The 18369-nt window shown below is 45.4% G+C and overlaps 1 protein-coding gene across 1 annotated transcript in view; it reads right to left on the bottom strand.

The window, feature by feature from the left end:
- GPR158 (G protein-coupled receptor 158) overlaps positions 1-18369 on the bottom strand; it is a 158702-nt gene that overhangs the window by 55246 nt on the left and 85087 nt on the right. The window contains exons 3-4 of the mRNA XM_056857477.1: positions 11172-11274; positions 1202-1419 (exon numbers count right to left, since the gene is read on the bottom strand). Of these exons, the coding sequence (XP_056713455.1) occupies positions 1202-1419; positions 11172-11274 (321 nt within the window). The remainder of the gene's footprint in view (positions 1-1201; positions 1420-11171; positions 11275-18369) is intronic.

The following is an 18369-nucleotide window of genomic DNA, read 5'->3' as shown; positions in this document are numbered from 1 at the left end:
GTCAGAAGCCGAAGTGGATGCAAAGCAGTCGGGAAACTGAATCGTTGCTTCCACAGAGAAACCTCCCAACAGCCCGGAATATGTGGTTCTCTGGTGGTGCACTCCTTTGCCCCACTAATTACCTAGCCGGGCTCCTGTCGTATTCAGGGCTTTGTGTTCGCCTATACTCCCGTGCATTCCTGCGGTGGGTGTCTAAATCTTTGCATAGTCTTTCCCTCAGCCTAGCTACAGACAGGGGTGATTCTACCAGCTGCAGCTGTCTCTCCTCCTCATTACTCATACTAGGAGTGGGGGCTTCAGCCTTTGATAGAGACCATTTGCTAACTTCCGAGGAGGTAGAGGGCCCAGCCTCTGCCTCTGCTGCCAACTCATCCGGGAGCTCTGTCTGTTCAGCGTCCTGGTCCCTGCTGACTACGACACCTCACAAGGTGCCTGTTGTGAGGGGAGGGGAAGGGAAGGTGATTGTAAGCCGGTTTGAGTCTCCCTTAAATGGTAGAGAAAGTTGGCATATAAAAACCAACTCTTCTTCTTTTTCCCCCTGTGTTTTGCCTGCATTTTCAGAGACCTGCTTTATCTTGAATTTGAAAACGCAGGCAAAACGCAGGGAAACACAGGGGGGAGAGCGAGGTGACCTCTGGCGGTTGGAAACAGCATGCGTAATCAACATAAAGACCCAAAGTCCTCGGAGGAGTGACCGCGAGGGAAACAGCCATGCATAAAAGACCAGTGTAAACTACTAGAAGGGAAATTAGGAAGCATACTACATTGAAGTAATCTGCAGAAATGTCAGAGAAAAACTTTATATTCTTGAGGGACACTGATATTGTTCACAAACTGAACACTGTCACTTTCATATTCACCAGATGCTTAACTGCTACCATTCTAGAGAAGCTGGTGTAAAAGATGTCTCTAAATAATTAGCTTGATCAAAGCTATTAATAACGCATTTAAATCCACATTCAAATATCCAACATCCAGCCAAAATCCAGTTTCCTGCATCCAGAGGGCTTCCCAGATCCTAATCCAACACTCTAACTGCTACGTCTTCAGATACTTACATAGATCCTTATTTTTTTTTACTGTAGTGGTTGTGAGCTTTTTCCTTAATGGGAAATTTGGGTCACACTACCATAGATGTGTTCATGACAATCTGCGATCTAACAGGAAGGAAGGTTAGCCAGGGAGATTTGTCTGAGTTTACCTTTGCTTTGCGGAAACGGTAGACCAGTAGCATGCTTATGAAGTCCAACAGCATACAGAAAGTTTGGAATGAGATGATAGCAAGTCGTAAGTACTTGTCTTCTTGTGCATAGCAGGGAGTATCGTCTGTACAGTACGAACATCCTTCCCTGCAGGGCAAGCACGTGTAGACTTCCTCAGTCATCTCGCCTCCAGAAAAACGGCTGGCTGAATCTTTCCCTAAAAGTACATGGAGGTTAAACAAGAAAGAAGGAAAGTTTACTGTTTGACTCAAGCAGTAAAACAAATAAATAAATGAGCAAATACCACTCTTCTCACCTTCTGGTGACATAAGGACATAAAAAGAGCCATGCTGGATCAGACCAAGGCCCATCAAGTCCAGCAGTCTGTTCACACAGCGGCCAACCAGGTGCCTCTAGGAAGCCCCCAAACAAGACAACTGCAGCAGCAACCTGCATGTGTTCCACAGCACCTAATATAATAGGCAGGCTCCTCTGATACTGGAGAGAATAGGTATGCATCATGACTAGTATTCATTTTGACTAGTAGCCATGGATAGCCCTCTCCTCCATGAACATATCCACTTCCCTCTTAAAGCCTTCCAAGTTGGCAGCCATCACCACATCCTGGGGCAGGGAGTTTCACAATTTAACTATGTGTTCAAAATATTGTCGAAGGCTTTCACGGTCAGAGTTCATTGGTTCTTGTAGGTTATCCGGGCTGTGTAACCACGGCCCGGATAACCTACAAGAACCAATAACTATGTGTTGTGTGAAGAAATACTTCCTTTTATCTGTTTTGAATCTCTCGCCCTCCAGCTTCAGCAGATGACCCCGCGTTCTAGTATTCTGAGAGAGGGAGAAAAGCTTCTCCACTCTCTCCACACCATCCATAATTTTATAGACCTCTATCATGTCTCCCCTTAGCCACCTTCTTTCCAAGCTAAACAGCCCTAAGCGTTTCAAACAATCCACATAGGGCCGTTGCTCCAGCCCCCTCATTATTGTGACCTGCAGTTTCCCTTTGCATGCAACAAACCTTATGACTTTGAGGCAGAGCTGCCATTAGGGAGAGGTGAGGCAAAAGGGACTGCTTAAGGCCCTGCACTTACATGAATCCTTTGTTTCCTTCTTAATTCACTACCCTTTATTCACCAAGGACAGGGAGAGAACCACTTTGAATTTTGAAACTCTGCATCAGAAAATTTGCTTCTTGTCCCACAGTTTTGTCATGAAAATGTGTGGAGGGGGGAACAATGTTTGATCTTTGCTTGGTCTCTCCAAAGAAAGCATGCTGGTTTGCACACAGAGACACACAGACACACACACACACACACACACACACACACAGAGAGAGAGAGAGAGAGAGAGAGAGAGAGAGAGAGAGAGAGAGAGAGAGAGAGTTTGATTTCTTAGCACTGTTTGTGCATGCGCCGTCAAGTCACAGCTGACTTATGGCGACCCCATAGGGTTTTCAAGGCCAGAGACATTCAGAGGTGCCTGCCTCTGCATGGGGTGAAAGAGTTCTGAGAGAACCGTGACTGGGCCAAGGTCACCCAGCAGGCTTCATGTACAGGAGTGGGGAATAGTGTTGCCAGGTCCCTCTTCGCCACTGGCAGGAGGTTTTTGGGGCAGAGCCTGAGGAGGGTGATATCCAGCTAGTACCTGGAGGTTGGCAACCCTAGTGGGGAAACCCTGCTCGGATTAGAGTCTGCCACTCTTAACCACTACACCATGTTGGCTCTCTTTCTTAGCACTACTAGAGCCCTTTTCGAACCAGTAATCAAGAATAAATGAATGCGTGTGCATAGAGGCGGAAACAGGGACTGAGGTGACAGGCCCCATCTCTGACCTACATGCAATTCCAGTAGTCTGTATATTGCTGTTCAGACAACATATTCCTGGTGAGTAAAGGCATCGGGTGGGGGGGGGAGCAAGACTGGTGCCAGGATCTGCCCCTTGCTCTTCATACATTCATGGCTCCTGATCATGCAGAAAATTTGCATGTGGGTAGGATCTATTCACAAAGTCTGCCCCTGTGATCTTGCTCCCCCACGTATGTATTTATTCAGTCTTTGAAGACTGGGAGATGAATATGGCAGCCACCGAAGCTGGCACAGCCAAAAAGCATTGTATTTGCAGTAATATGAGTTTGTATGGAAGTTCTGTCTGTAATGTCAGATCTTCGATGGCCCATCTAGAAACAGAAGCCGTCATGATGTTGCAATCATCCAGTGATGCACATGTGAAGTGCTCCTCTCTCTGCTGAGAGCAAAGAACGAGAAGGCCGCTGGTTACACCTGTTCAGACATTTGCCCTAACAGTGACACCTTAAATTACTTCTAAATCCTAACAGGTGGAAAGTGCCTTCAAGTCGCAGCTGACTTACGGCAACCCCAATGGGGTTTCAAGGCAAGAGATGAAAAGAGGTGGTTTGCCATTGTCTGCCTCTGCATAGCAACCCTGGACTTCCTTGGAGATCTCCCATCCAAGTACTTACCAAGGCTGATCCTGCTTATCTTTATGAACTCTGACAAGATCAGGCTATCCTGGGCCATCCAGGTCAGGGCCTAAATCCTAATGCCTATTCAAAAACCTGTGAGGATTCCAAGCTTGAAGAGCTTAATGGACTCAATTTATTCAGTGCAAGGATAACCTTCTCGCCTGTTCAGTGCCTTCATTTTTTTCATAACCCAGCCTACTATATCCAACCTCCCCTTGTTATTGACTTTTCTGAGGCTGTAAAAGCAGCATCTGGGGCAAAAAGACGGGATGTATGTTGAACAGGTGTGAGGCCTTATTGGATTGTGATGAAATACCAAGTCACCATTGTAATAATTTTGTGCAGGGATTTCAGTTACAGCTATGAGCCATTTCCTGTGTGTGTGTGTAAAGTGCCGTCAAGTCGCAGCCGACTTATGGTGACTCCTTTTTTGGGGTGTTTTCATGGCTAGAGACTAACAGAGGTGGTTTGCTAGTGCCTTCCTCTGCACAGCAACCCTGGTATTCCTTGGTGGTCTCCCATCCAAATACTAACCAGGGCTGACCCTGCTTAGCTTCTGAGATCTGACAAGATCAGGCTAGCCTGGGCCATCCAGGTCAGGACAGCCATTTCCTAGCAGTGTTGTAAAAACTACTTTTGGATGCCTATTTTTTAAATAGTGTTCAGTTATTTAAAACATCTTGGGAGTTGCAGCCTGCACAAGTGAATTCTTTACCATAGTTCATTCAGGAATGCATACTTGGTGTTGCATTACACATGGCATTTTCCCTAGAGGGTGCCAAAAACTGCCTTCCACCAAGTTGGACCCAATGACTCTCTTGTACTAACTACCTCCAAAAAAAGAAAGATTTTTCCCCCATTGGAAGCAGTTTCTTTCCATAATAGGAAGATTTGGTGGAAGGCAGTTGTTGGATACAACCCAGTGTGCTGATTGACATGTTGAGACGTACAGATCTCTAGTTTTATTCATAAGGAGCACCTTCATTCCAAATAAAACCGTTAAGCCTATCCAGCTCAATGCTGTTGACTCTGATTGTCAGTGGCTCTTCAGATCTCTAAGGCCATTTATGCAGGGTCAATTTTGATGCTCGCTCAAAGCTCTTTTTTCAAATGCGACCTTTAAAATGCCTATTCACGGTCCCGACGCAAAAGGAGAAATTCCACCCCCACACACACTCTCCTGCTCCTTTGTTCTTTCCATTAGCAACCGCCGTTTGCATAGCTAATACATGGCTGTGATTTTGCATGCTTCCTTGAGGGGATTCTTCGATGCGGGGATGGAGCAAACACAAAAGGTCGCATTAAAGGGGCTCTTAAGAAATGCAAAGCAGGTATGCACCGGCTTCACAGTCACTTCCTGAATGACTGTTCAGTGTGAAAAACTCAAAAAAATATGTGGGGCACTTCAGCCTGGCATGTGCTGCTAATTACCAAGCATAAATGGCCTAAGAGGTCCTACTTCTCTGTCAGTTTCAATTGCTTTTTCAATGCATGCAGTCTACTGCTGAGCTATGGAGTCTCCCAAGGATGGACTGGAGGCCAAACCGGCCCTGGAAAAGGGCCTCACCCTCAATGAAGTGAGGGAGAAAGAGCCAGCAGGAAGAAAAGAGGGACTGTTGCACTTTAATGAAGAAGTTGGACTCAGTGGTCTTCCACTTGCCTGCCCAGCTGGCCCCATTCTATCACAGGTCAACTGGGTAATACCAGGCTTTCCTCACATGACTCGACCAAGCCAGGCAGTAACATACCCTTCCTGCGAGACTCAACTGCTAGGCAGGCTGGGCCCAGATGCAGAGGACGGAAGAGAGGTGGCCCATCAAGAAAAGCCCCAGTGGCCACTATGGCAAATCCAGCCCCCGAACTCTGAATTTAATATGCACGATATTATGTACATGTAGTGAAATTTCCACATGTGAAAGGTTCAACCTAATAAGCAAGTATTGGGTTTGGGCGTGTGAAATTAAAGTTAAAGTTTAAAAATTCATCTGTATTATAAAGGATATTGGACATGGAGGCCTGGATAAATCAGTATGTTGTGTTGTAACTTACAAAAAGGAATGAAGATTCAGCTTTCCAGACCCTTTGAACGGAAAAGAAAAGAACCCTAAGTTCAGGAAATGGTTCGAAGGGTTTTCTGTTATTTTTAAGTACGATTTTACAAAACGGGATCAAATAATCCTACAAAATAGGATTAAACACCAAAGAGATTAATGTTCAACATAAGAGGCAAAGAACAATATTTTCAGCTCAGGATTGCTGTACTAGAAAGAGGGAAATACACACAATTACCCTCTGAATAGATAATGTGTCAAGATCAAAGCCGCAGGGGAGAGAACCAACAGTTCCTATTATTCACACATGCTGACCAGAGCCTGTTAGTCCTTTGACACTCATAGAACAGACGCTGAATCAGATGCTTTTTTGTCATTGTTTAATTCCACAATGGCTCCAACCTACTTGGTTCATTTGCTTCAAATACATTCAGGCCTCCCTAATTAACACTTGTGCAGCGCTGTGCTATAGGATTATGTCCCTCCCGGTACAAAATAAAATTTGTGCTTAAATAACACGAAATCATCCTCTTTAGAGTATGATGGAATATTTTTCTCTCCGTTTGGATCTGTTTTTCTCAACGTACCAGGTAATCCTTGTGGCTAAGGACATGCTTTGGGGCCAGGGGCTAGAGGAAGCTACAGGTCATACCTATATTCCAGCACAGTTTGTATTTCTGTTCCTACACATACACATGAAGCTGCCTTATACTGAATCAAACCCTTGGTCCATCAAAGTCAGTATTGTCTACTCAGACCAGGATGGGATAATGGCAAAGGGAGAACGCTGAAGCCCCTTCTCCATATGCACCATGGTTCTGATCCTAATCAGCACTGCACACACAGGAATTAACACAATCACACATGTGATTGTGTTGTTGCTGACTCAGGTAGAACTGCCAACTCCGAGACAGGATATTCCTGGGGATTTGGGGAAGCAGCCTAGGGAGGGTGGGGTTTGGGGAGGGGAGGGACCTCAGCTGCATATAGTACCATACAGTCTAGCCTCCGAAGTAGCCATTATCTCCAGGTAAGGTTCCCAGTTCCAGGTAGGAAAATACCTGATTTTGGGGGCGGAGCCTGAGGAGGGCAGGGTTTGGGGAGGGGAGGGACTTAAATGCCTAGAGACCAATTACCAAAGCGCATTTTCTCCAGGTGAACTGATCTCTATTGGCTGGAGATCAGTTGAAATAGCAGGAGATCTCTAGCTGGTACCTGGAGGTTGGCAACCCTATCTCTGGGGAACTGATCTATGTCATCTGGAGATCAACTGTAATTCCAAGAGATCTCGAGTCTGCCCCCCCCCCGCCCCCGAGGCTGGAAACCTTAGACACAGAGTGTATGCTCCCTATGAAGAGGCTATTAGCAGGTCATTGGCCTCCCTCCTAAACGTGACTTCCCACTTATTGGTACTTGGTCCTTATCATTTCCCCTTCATTCCTGACCTGTCACCCATGTTTGAAACGACTGATTCTGCTTTGTGGGGTGTAGCGGTCGGAGCATCAGACTAGGAGAACCAGGTTCAAATTCCCACTCTGCCACGGAAGATTGCTGGTGACCTTGGGCCAGTCATACCCTCTCAGCCCACCCTACCTCACAGGGCTGTGGTGAGGATACAATGGGGGAGAAGAGAACAACGTTAGTTGCTTGGGAGCCCCATTGGGGAGAGAGGCAAGGTATAAATGAAGTAAACACAATAAACAGGGGAGGGGCTGTGGCTCAGTAGTAGAGCCTCTGCTTTGCATGCAGAAGGTCCCAGGTTCAATCCCCAGCATCTCCAGTTAAAGGGACTAGGAAAATAGGTGATGTGAAAGATTTCTGCCTGAGACCCTGGAGAAACACTGCCGGTCACTAACTAACAGAGCGGTTCCTTAGAGGAACAGACTTCCTCGAGATGGCCATGCTGATTCTATAACCTTAGGAAGTTCATGAGAGGGAGGGCATCTTGGCCATCTTCTGGGCATGGAGTAGGGGTCACTGGGGAGATAGTGTGGGGGAGATAGTTGTGGATTTCCTGCATTGTGCAGGGGGTTGGACTAGATGACCCTGGTAGTCCCTTCCAACTCTATGATTCTATTCTATGATTCTATGGTCTGAGTAGACAGTACTGACTTTGATGGACCAAGGGTCCAATTCAGTATAAGGCAGCTTCATGTGTTCATGTGTTCAATAATCTGCCTGGCCCCTATGGTGCAAACACTCTTTCAAGGACCTACACCCTTTGAGGCAGCTTGGCCTTCAACACGACATTTTTTTACTGCTTTCGGTGGGAATTACATCCAGTGAGCCTCTAGCGGTGCTTCAGAAAGAATGAATTGGGCTACTTTCCAGCATTCGCATCACGAACAGAACTGCTCAGAGAATTCCATCTGGCCTCCTATCTCAGCAGCTCCCCTCCCTTACCTCTCAGTTCTGCCTCGACCTACAACTGTGCAGTCCCACAGAAAGCAGAAGGTTTGCAAAGTTTTAAGCAGCGAGAGCATCTGGCCGGCAAAAATCTAGATTATTAACGATGGTGAGCAAGCAAGAGCACAGCTTGACTTTCAGATTCCTTGCTGGGTTTGCCGAGCTGGCAGCTAGATAAACAATCTTTTCCTCAAACGAACGGGCGGAGGAAATTTCACAGAGCGTCGCGGGCGGAAACGATGAAGCTCTGCTCCAACTCCAGTCTAACTGGACTGCATCGTACAGGAAGGAACCAGAAATCCACGTTTCTGGTTACAGCGCTTTTGGCCTCTGAAGAATAACACGGAACTGTCATGAAGCAAAACCTGTCCAAGTTATATTAATTAAACATGACCCACCAAATCCTATTTTCTGATTCAGTAGGAAAAAAAGACCTTTCCCCTCTTCTTATTTTGGGTTGATAGTCCTTGCCTTCTCGTCTCTCTCTTTCTCTCTTTGCATTTGTGTTTTCTTGCTCTAAGAACATTTTATACTCTAATACTGTCCAGATCCATCACTCCGCTTGTCAGACTTTGCCAGCATAGCAATACAAACAGACCTTCAGGTTATGCAGCGGCAGCTACCACCTTCACAACCTCCTTTCTTTGTTTCAGTATCAGCATTTTCTTCAATATAGCAAGTAAGATCCCTTTTGTCCTATTATATGTTGCAGTGGAGGTGACAGACTAGACCAGGGGTCCCCAACGCAGTGCCTGTGGATGGCATGGTGACCATCAACACCTTTCCTGGTGTCTGCCAAGTGTTTTAGAAAGTAGGTATGGCCTAGGTTGCTGGAATTGGTGGGTAATTGCCCGCCAATCCAGCAGGCTGCTCGGAACGGTGGCCAGGCATGGTCACAGTGATGTGCGACATGTTTACGTCACTGCCAAGTTTACTTCCAGAAGCGCTGCATCTCGATGGGACTTCCACTGTGGGATCCAGATATGAAGACCGGAGAAACATTATTGTCCCAAGGTCACCCATGTGGCAAGCCTACGCAGACTGACTTCAGTTATGAGCCCATTGATTTCAATAACTCTAGGCACTGCCAGTGACTTCCATTCTGTAAATTTCATAATGAACAGAGATTGAACCCAGGTCTCCACAGGTTCAACACTCTTAACCACTATACTATACTGGTTAGCTCCCCTACCAACGGCTGTTTTAGAAGGGAATTATAAGAAGATCCCTAGATCAGAGAGGTTATGTCCGTGTGGAACAGGGGACATTGAAACCATTGAGCATGCACTGATATGTTGCCCATTCTACCACGACGTTAGATCAAAGCTTATTCCCCCCCTACTTGGTAAATTCCCTGAAGAGTCAGCTGAGCTTTTGGCAAAGAAGCTCCTATTAGGAGAAGACCCTCAGCTTACGCTCCAAACGGCAAAGTTCTGTGCCATTAAATATGCAGAACTTTATTAGAAAATGATTGTTAGAATATTTTACAATTTTATCAATTTTAAGATGATCATTTTAACCAGGGGTTGCTTTTATTGATCTTACACCTTTATATGTACAGGCAGTGTGTGATTCTGCGGCGCAAAACTATTGAGTCTGGAAATTTTGATGTATTGGCACGTGATTGGTCAGTCGACCGTATTAATAAATTTGATCTGATACTGGTTAGCTCAGAATCCTAGCCTCAAACAATTAAGGTACTAGCCCTTGTGGATCCAGAGATAGGAGGCAAAATGTGCCTAGTCATTTAATGAGAATCAATCTTCAGCCGTTCTAGTCACTGAGGAAAGGCAAATCTATGACTGACACATAAAGGAAGCAGTGATATACTGCTCTGTTTCCATCTTGCACGCACTGGCCATCAAGAAGAAAAAGAAACGCTTTCCAAATCACCACCCACTTTGTCAATCAGAGCTATGCTTGAACTCTTCTGACGGCCTTAGCCAAGGGAAAGCTGCAATATGATGTGCAAGCTTGTGTGCTCTGGCTCTTAGACTAACCAGCTTCTAAAAATAAACCATTTTAAAGGAGAGTTGTCATGCCCTCTCATAGATTTCTAAGAAAGCCCAGCCATTCCAGTGCCTGAGATAAATCTGTAGATGTCAACCCCACACTTTCCCCTTCCCTCCCTAACCCCAAATTCTATCCTTCCCCCAATCTGATTGCCAGCCCCTTTTCCCCGCATCCCTCCTCCAAACTCAGTTGCCAAAGGGAAACACAACAATGGGCAGTGCTTGATTTGCATAGGTAGAAAATTATTTGCATAATATGCCAATTCGGCTGCCCAAATTTGAGGAACAGGAATATAGCAACCTTACTTCTGAAGGTCTGCATACTGAGAAATCCAGCAGCTATTTTACACAGCATTATAATACAAAATCAGAATGCAAAGGAAAAAATAGAAAAATATTAACTCTCAAAGAGGGAAAGGAACATGCTTTCAGTCTTGTGTAGGTGCCTAGTAGAAAAACAGAAAACTGTTTTTCTAACACTTAGAGCGGTTCCTCAGAAGAACAGACTTCCTCAGGAGGTGGTAAGCGCTCCTTCCCTGGAGGTTTTTAAGCAGAGGCTAGATGGCCATCTGTCAGCAATGCTGATTCTATGAGACCTTAGGCAGATCATGAGAGGGAGGGCATCTTGGCCACCTTTTGGGCATGGAGTAGGGGTCACTGGGGGAGGTAGTTGTGAATTCCCTGTATTGTGAGGGGTTGGACTAGATGACCCTGGTGGTCCCTTCCAACTCCATGATTCTGATTCTATGATTCTAGGGAATTTTGAAAATATTTTAATATTTACTTACAAATCAAATCTGCTTAAAAGTAGGTATGTTTTACGGGATTCTCCAGAGTATCACAGATGACAAACCACAGGGCTAAAATTCCTTAAGTGATTATATAATCCCAGAGTCGCAGGCCACTGGGAATATACTGTATAACCCTGACAAGGATAAAAAGGAATCTTGCATTATTAATGTTCTCTCTCTCGCTTTCCAACTCAAGCAAAGGCACTTACTCTGAAAGCTGTTCACTGAAAATATTTCGGGATGATAGAATCCGGCCTTGCAAATGCATTTGTAGGCTCCCAGCACAAATCCAAGACCTTTAATTGGCATACACTGTAAGAAAGAAAGATAGGCAGACAGATGAAAACGATGCCCACTCCTTTATTTTGTATTGTATATCCTCATCTTAAACCTGGCAATATAAAAAGGGTTTTGTTTTAGTGAAGGTAAAACAGGGTTAAAATAATCTGAAAAGTGTCAACAATTCAAATGTACATAGTTGTTTGCAGACAGAAATTCAGCATCAGAACTGTTCTTCCATTGATATATTACAGAAATGTATAAGAAGTAGGGACGTCACTGGCGGGTCAGAAATATCATAATACATTAGGGTCGCCAACCTCCAGGTACTAGCTGGAGCTCTCCTGCTATTACAACTGATCTCCAGCCTATAGAGATCCGTTCACCTGGAGAAAATGGCCGCTTTGGCAATTGGACTCTATGGCATTGAAGTCCCCTTCCCAAACCCCGCCCTCCTCAGATTCCACCCTCAAAATCTCCCGCCGGTGGCGAAGAGGGATCTGGCAACCCTATAATACATATATACTACCTGTTTGTTTTGTTACTGTAAATGCCAATAAAGGTTCTGTATTCTGTAATACATATATACAGCTCAGGATTATTTCTCCGTTATATCAGCCATTTTGTGTCCGTGTTAAATGGGATAAGTTATTTAACAACATTTAAGGATGTATCTGCCCTGACCTAGATGGCCCAGGCTAGCCTGATCTGGTCAGATCTCAGAAGCTAAGCAGGGTCAGCCCTGGTTAGCATTTGGATGGGAGACCACCAAGGAATACCAGGGTTGCTGTGCAGAGGAAGGCACTGGCAAACCACCTCTGAGAGTCTCTTGCCATGAAAACCCTAAAAGGGGTCGCCATAAGTCGGCTGCGACTTGACTGCACTTTACACACACAAGGATGTATCCATAGTCTCAGGGTTTTAAAGCCAGAGGTGGAAGGGCTGTGTGAAGATTTTAATTGTTGCTGCCCTCCTGTTGTTTATTCTATGCATTTTATCCTAGTATGTCAGTTGAATTATTTTTATTTGTTAATATTTTATTTTCTTCATAAATTGACCTGAGTGCTTTTTAAGTAGAAGTACAGGATACAAACCTTATAAATAAAAAAGGTTAGAACCTTTGAACTGTACACAATTTTAAATGGCGGGTACACATAACACAGCTGTTCTCAGAAAGAGTTACTATTAGGGGTTGTGGGTAAAGAGGATAACTGTCCACCTTCTCATGTCTCGCAACATCCTGGTCTCCTGTTTGACCCTGTTCAGATCTTTCTCAAATCTTGCATTCATTGTACTAATAAATACTAGAGTTGCTAGCCCTTGGTTGGGAAATACCTGGAGATTTTAGGGGCGGAGTCTGGGGAGGGGAGGGCTTAGGGAGGGACCTCAGCAGGGTATAATGCCATAGAGTCCAACCTCCAAAAGAGCCATTTTCTCCAGGGGAACTGAGCTTGGTCATCTGGAGATCAATTGTAATAGTGGGAGATTTCCAGGTGTCACCGGGAGGATGGCAACCCTAAATAAGTAAAGATGGAATTTCTTTCATCAACAATAAGAATTTAAGAACTGCATTGCTGCATCAAATCCAAATGTCTGTCCAGTTCAACAAGGGCTAGCCACATGCTTCTCAGAGGCTCACAAGCAAGGAGTTATTACAACAACCATTCCTAGTTAGTCTCTTTCTAGCTTCCGGCACTCAGAGATGAACTGTCTCAAAATACGAAGGTTCGGTTTTTAGCTACTGTGGCTTACTGCTGTTGCTAGACTTATTCTTTGCGAATATATCTAATATGAGGGGATTACAACAGAGAAGGAGAGAATTTAACAAGAGCTGAAATCTTGTCCTCATGGTACAGTCGCTGGAGCAGAACTCATGGGGAATTGCAAACCATGCTGTTTCATTATCTTCTTCCTGGATATTGCATATGAACAACCGTTTGCATGGTCCAGTGGCACTCCTGAATGATGGGAGAGAAACTGCAGATATTTTACACCCTCCTTCTCATGCAAGGTCAGTCCCAGGATCTCTGCTGATTTATCCCTGGGTCCTAATTATTTTCACATTGGGGAGATTGTCTGTGTCATTTAGGGCTGTCGATTCGGTCAATCCCGAACTGGGAAAAAGCCGAATAAACGTTGATTCGGCTTTCCCCAGTTCGGGATTGACCAAAGCAAAAAACGGCGGGAAAATCCCGAAGCCTAAATTCGGCTTTCCCGGCTTCGGGATTCTCCCACCTTCCTTTAACAGTGTGGATCTCAAGGAAACTCCCATCACCCGCCTCCCCGGCACTCCTGGGGAGGCGGGCGGGGGAGCTTCCTTGAGATCCATGCTGGCAAGCCTGGCAGTGCGGGTCTTTTTAAAGAGCCACCCGCCCGCTTTCTCGGGACTCCCAGGAGGGCAAGCAGATGGATCTTCAAAAAGATCCACGCTGCCAGGCTTGGCAGCACGGATCTTATCAAAGAGCCACACTCACCCCATCTTCTCAGGACTCCCAGGAGTGCGGCTGGGTGGATCTTCAAAAAAACCCATGCTGCCAGGCTTGGTAGTGCAGATCTTTTTGGTGGCTCTTCAAGAAAACCCACGCTGGTTTCTGGATTTTCCCAAAACTTTTCAGGTTCAATAAACCCGAACCTGAACAATACCGAAAAAAATTAGTCGGCATCCCTAGTGTCTTTGCAATGCCGTTACAGTTTCTCAATCACGATAATACACTGATATCAGCAAAGGCTTCTGTTTACTTCAAATCCATTCTGCTAAATTAATAGGAACCATTCCCTCCTCCCTTTTTAAACAAACCGTAGAAATTTTTAACTGATTGTCTATATGCATGCTTACGTTTATTTCAGTGCACTTGGTGGTGGTGATGGAAAGTGCCATCAAGTCACAGCTGAGGGCAGGAAGGAAGGGTGTATAACTTTAGTAAATAAATAAATAAACCCAATCAGGTGAATTAGGAAGAATTTTCTAACAGAGTGGTTCCTCAGTGGAATAGGCTTCCTCAGGAGGTGGTAAGCTCTCCTTCCCTGGAGGTTTTTAAGAAGAGGTTAGATGGCCATCTGTCAGCGATGCTGATTCTGTGACCTTAGGCAGATGATGAGAGGGAAGGCATCTTGGGAATCTTCTGGGCATGGAGTAGGGGTTGCTGGGAGTGTGGGGGAGGTAGTTGTGAATTTCCTGCATTGTGCAGGGGTTGGGCTAGATGACCCTGGTGGTCCCTTCCAACTCTATGATTCTATGAATTCTTAAAGTGGTTATTTAATTTGATTATATGCAATTGTGGTTTTATTCCTCCCACTCCTGGCTTTCAAATCAGTGAAGAACACATGTACCCTTTCTCACAAGACACTCGTTTTGACCATCGTATCTTCAGGACCGTCCCTCCTGTTCCCCCCTCCCCGAGAGCAATACGCTTTGCAAATACCAACTTTCTGGTGGTCCCTGGCCCAAAAAATGTCCAGCTGTGCTCTCCCAGGGCCAGGGCTTTTTCGGCTCTGACCCCAAGCTGGTGGAACTCTCTTTCTAGTGAGACCAGGGCCTTGTGGGATCTTGCGCAGTTTTTCTGGGCCTGTAAGACTGAGATATTCCACCAGGACTATTGTTGAGGACAGCTACAATATCCTTCTCAGCTGGCCTCCTTTCCCCCCCTCCTTTATAATTTCAATCTGTATATTATAACTGGGGACCCAGATCGCTCTTCCCCGGGCTTGCCATGGATTCCTGTGATGAAAAATAGCACCAACTGGTTTAATAATCTACTGTTATCTGATCTAGCTTTTAATCTATATGTATTATGAAGCCTGAACTGACCCTAGAAGCTAAAATGACTAAACTGAGGCTGTCGTATTTTGGTCATGTCATGAGACGACAAGAGTCACTGGAAAAGACAGTCATACTAGGAAAAGTTGAGGGCAGCAGGAAAAGAGGAAGACCCAACAAGAGATGGATTGACTCAATAAAGGAAGCCACGGCCTTCAATTTGCAAGATCTGAGAAAGGCTGTCAAAGATAGGACATTTTGGAGGACTTTCATTCATAGGGTTGCCATGAGTCTGAAGTGACTTGATGGCACTTAACACACACACATTATGTTTTAAATGTATGTGTATGATATTTTATGACTCTCAGCCACTCTGAGCCTGGCCTTGGCCAGGAAATAGAGCAGGATACAAGACCAACAAATAAAAATAATAATAATCTGTAGGGATGCTCACCTGAAGAAACCTTAAAGTTTCAACTTTGAAACTGTCAACTTTGCCTGACATGGTACTTGCAACGGCATTTATTTGCTGTTGTCAATTTTATGAAACAGTTCATCTTTAGAAATGGAATTTTTTCAGCAGGAAAATTAGGCATTCCAGAAAACGTTTTACCCCACATCCCTGCATAGGAACCAAAATGACCTCCGCGCATATAGATGCGCATCGCCTATACACAGTACATCCACTGTTATGTTGTCTTTGTTATTTAGAAACTGCCAGGTGCAGCTTCATAAACTTTGATGACGGGCTTGAGCTTTTCTGACAGAGTTAAAATTTAAAAAGAGAACTGGCTTCTATTATTAATTACAGGCATCTGGGACTGCTTTGATTTGCTAGAATGCACACACGTACACAGAGGGACGTGGTAAGCTACAAGCATTAAACAAAATACTTGAGATAACCCTACAAAGACCTTTGCACGTTTTGAAAGTGGCCCATTCTCACAGTCTAGCATGCTCTGGATGCCCAGCATCCAGCCTCCCAGGGTGCCTCGCTATGAGCAGATAAACATTTAGCACGGCTACCTTTCAGCAAAGCACGGGGAAATAATCAAAGGACAGATGAAAGGCATTTTAGACAACCTCCTTCACAGTATTAAAATCCAATGAATCAGCTCACTTATTAAAATTATATACATGAGGTTGAAGAAAACCATCACCTCCAATTATTAACAAGCAAATGCTCTTGAGCAAAAAGTGCTCCATGCATCATGCAATCCAAAGTAATCATCGCCTGTTAAATTCAGCCAGGGGATACTTCTATAAACATTAAATTAACGCAACGGTTCAAGCATAGAAAAGCATCTTGCTCAGCAGCCTAATGAAGCCGATCGACAGCGACTTCTAAGATAAGTGGTTTTCCACCAACTATCCCACTTGCTCAGTGAGGAATCTGTTTCACTGTCCCTAGGTGGGACAATTGCTTTTCCTTGAAGCGGCAGGACAATCTCTTCAAAAGTGGAGTTATACTAGCCTGCAGCAGCAAAAACAACAGTGTTAAAATCTACCAGACGTATTGTGGCATCAGTTTTGTGGGCCGTGGTCCATTGTGACCTCAGTTGCCAGTGTGGTGTAGTGGTTTGGAGCTGTGAACTCTGATCTGGAGAATTGAGTTTGATTCCCCACTCCTCCACATGAGCGGCGGGCGCTAATCTGGTGAACTGGGTTGGTTTCTTCACTCCTACACATGAAGCCAGTTGGATGACCTTGGGCTAGTCACAGTTCTCTTCGAGCTCCCTCAGCCCCACCTATCTCACAGGGTGTCTGTTATGAGAAGAGAAGGTGATTGTAAGCCGGTTTGATTCTTCCTTAAGTGGTAGAGAAAGTTGGTATATAAAAAACAACTCTTCTTCTTCTTCTAGAGATGAACTGAAGGTTCATGCATTTGGAAAACATATCTGAATACAAAAAGTGCAAACACTGACTCCCAACGGCCATAAAATACCTGTAGGTTTGTGACATTTCTATGCAGAGTTGATACAAACTGAGTGAACCTTTTGCGACTGCAATCACTGAGATACTTGCCTCTTTCTAACAAATGGTATGCTGACCTGACATCTTGAACGGGAGAGAAACTCAAGAGTGCAAATGTGGCATAATGCTTAATAAGACCTGGGAGAACCAGGTTCAGAACTCCACTAGCCATGAAGCTCAGTGGGGGTCCTTGGGCCGGTCATTCTCTGTCTCACCTAGGGCTGTCAATTTTCTGTTCGGACGGATCCGAACTCAAAACTGGCGGGCAACGGGGGGGGCCGAATTCAGCGAGTTCGGGAGTTCGCGATTAAATTCGGCCAATTCGGCCGTCAGTAAGCAGCATAACCGTCAGTAAGCAGCATTCTCCTCCCCCGGCCAATCGGTGGGCAAGCTGGGTCTTCTTCTGGCCAATCAGTCAGGATTGAGTACTGGAGGAATCAGCTGATGTGCGGCCCGGCCAGGGAGAGAGAGAGAGAGAGCGAAATCCTCGTGTGTGTGTGGGGGGGTGCTTGTGCACATTCGCTCCTTTCTGTGGCTGCAGGGGGCGCATTTTTTGGGGTGCACACACAAAACTTTCACTGGAACTTCAGATGAAGCTTCTTAAGGTACCCCCCAAGTTTTGTAAACATTGGGTCAGGGGGTCCCAAGATATGGGCTCTCCCCCTTTTCCCTCCCCCCCTTTTTCCATTTATGTGGCTGCAGGGGGCGCTTTTTTGGGGATATAGCCCCCAAACTTTTAGCATAGCTTCAATGAATTATTCTTAAGATATTACCCAAGTTTTGTAAAGATGGGTTCAGTGGGGGCAGAAATATCGCCTCCCCCCCTTTTCTCTTTCCATGGCTGCAGGGGGCGCATTTTTGGGGGTGCAGACACAAAACTTTCGCTGGAACTTTAGATTAAGCTTCTTAAGGAACCCCCCCAAGTTTTGTGAACATTGGGTCAGGGGGTCCCGAGATATGGGCTTTCCCCTTTCCCCTTTCCCCTATTGGGATGAATGGGGCAGCCGATCCGATCCTGTGTGCATCTCCTCTCCAGAGCAAAACGTTCCGTGCCTAATTGGAATCATCTTGGATTACAGCCCGTCCTGATGGAACAGAAGACAGCCACAGTAAGACCCCTTTGGGGGCTTTAATCTATAATTTTTCTCCTGTGTATGTGTGTGTGTATGTGGGGGAAAGCAGAGTCTGTGTGTGTGTGGGGGGAGGGAGCAGTTTCTGTGGGTGGGGGGGAAGCCAAAGGGGGCTTTCGTCGGTTCTGCCTGGGGTGTGTGTTCCCCCTCGAGTCTCTCGCTCCCTGGTTTGAGGGGGGAGGTTTCAGTTGTGTGTTGCAAAGGTGTTGTTTAACAAGGTTGTGTTTGCAGTTGTTTTGCTAATTTCTCCGTTGTTGTCGGGCTGGG

The sequence above is a fragment of the Euleptes europaea genome, chromosome 11 (assembly GCF_029931775.1).
Source record: "Euleptes europaea isolate rEulEur1 chromosome 11, rEulEur1.hap1, whole genome shotgun sequence".
NCBI classification, from domain to species: domain Eukaryota; kingdom Metazoa; phylum Chordata; class Lepidosauria; order Squamata; family Sphaerodactylidae; genus Euleptes; species Euleptes europaea.
This window is presented reverse-complemented; position numbering and strand designations above follow the sequence as displayed.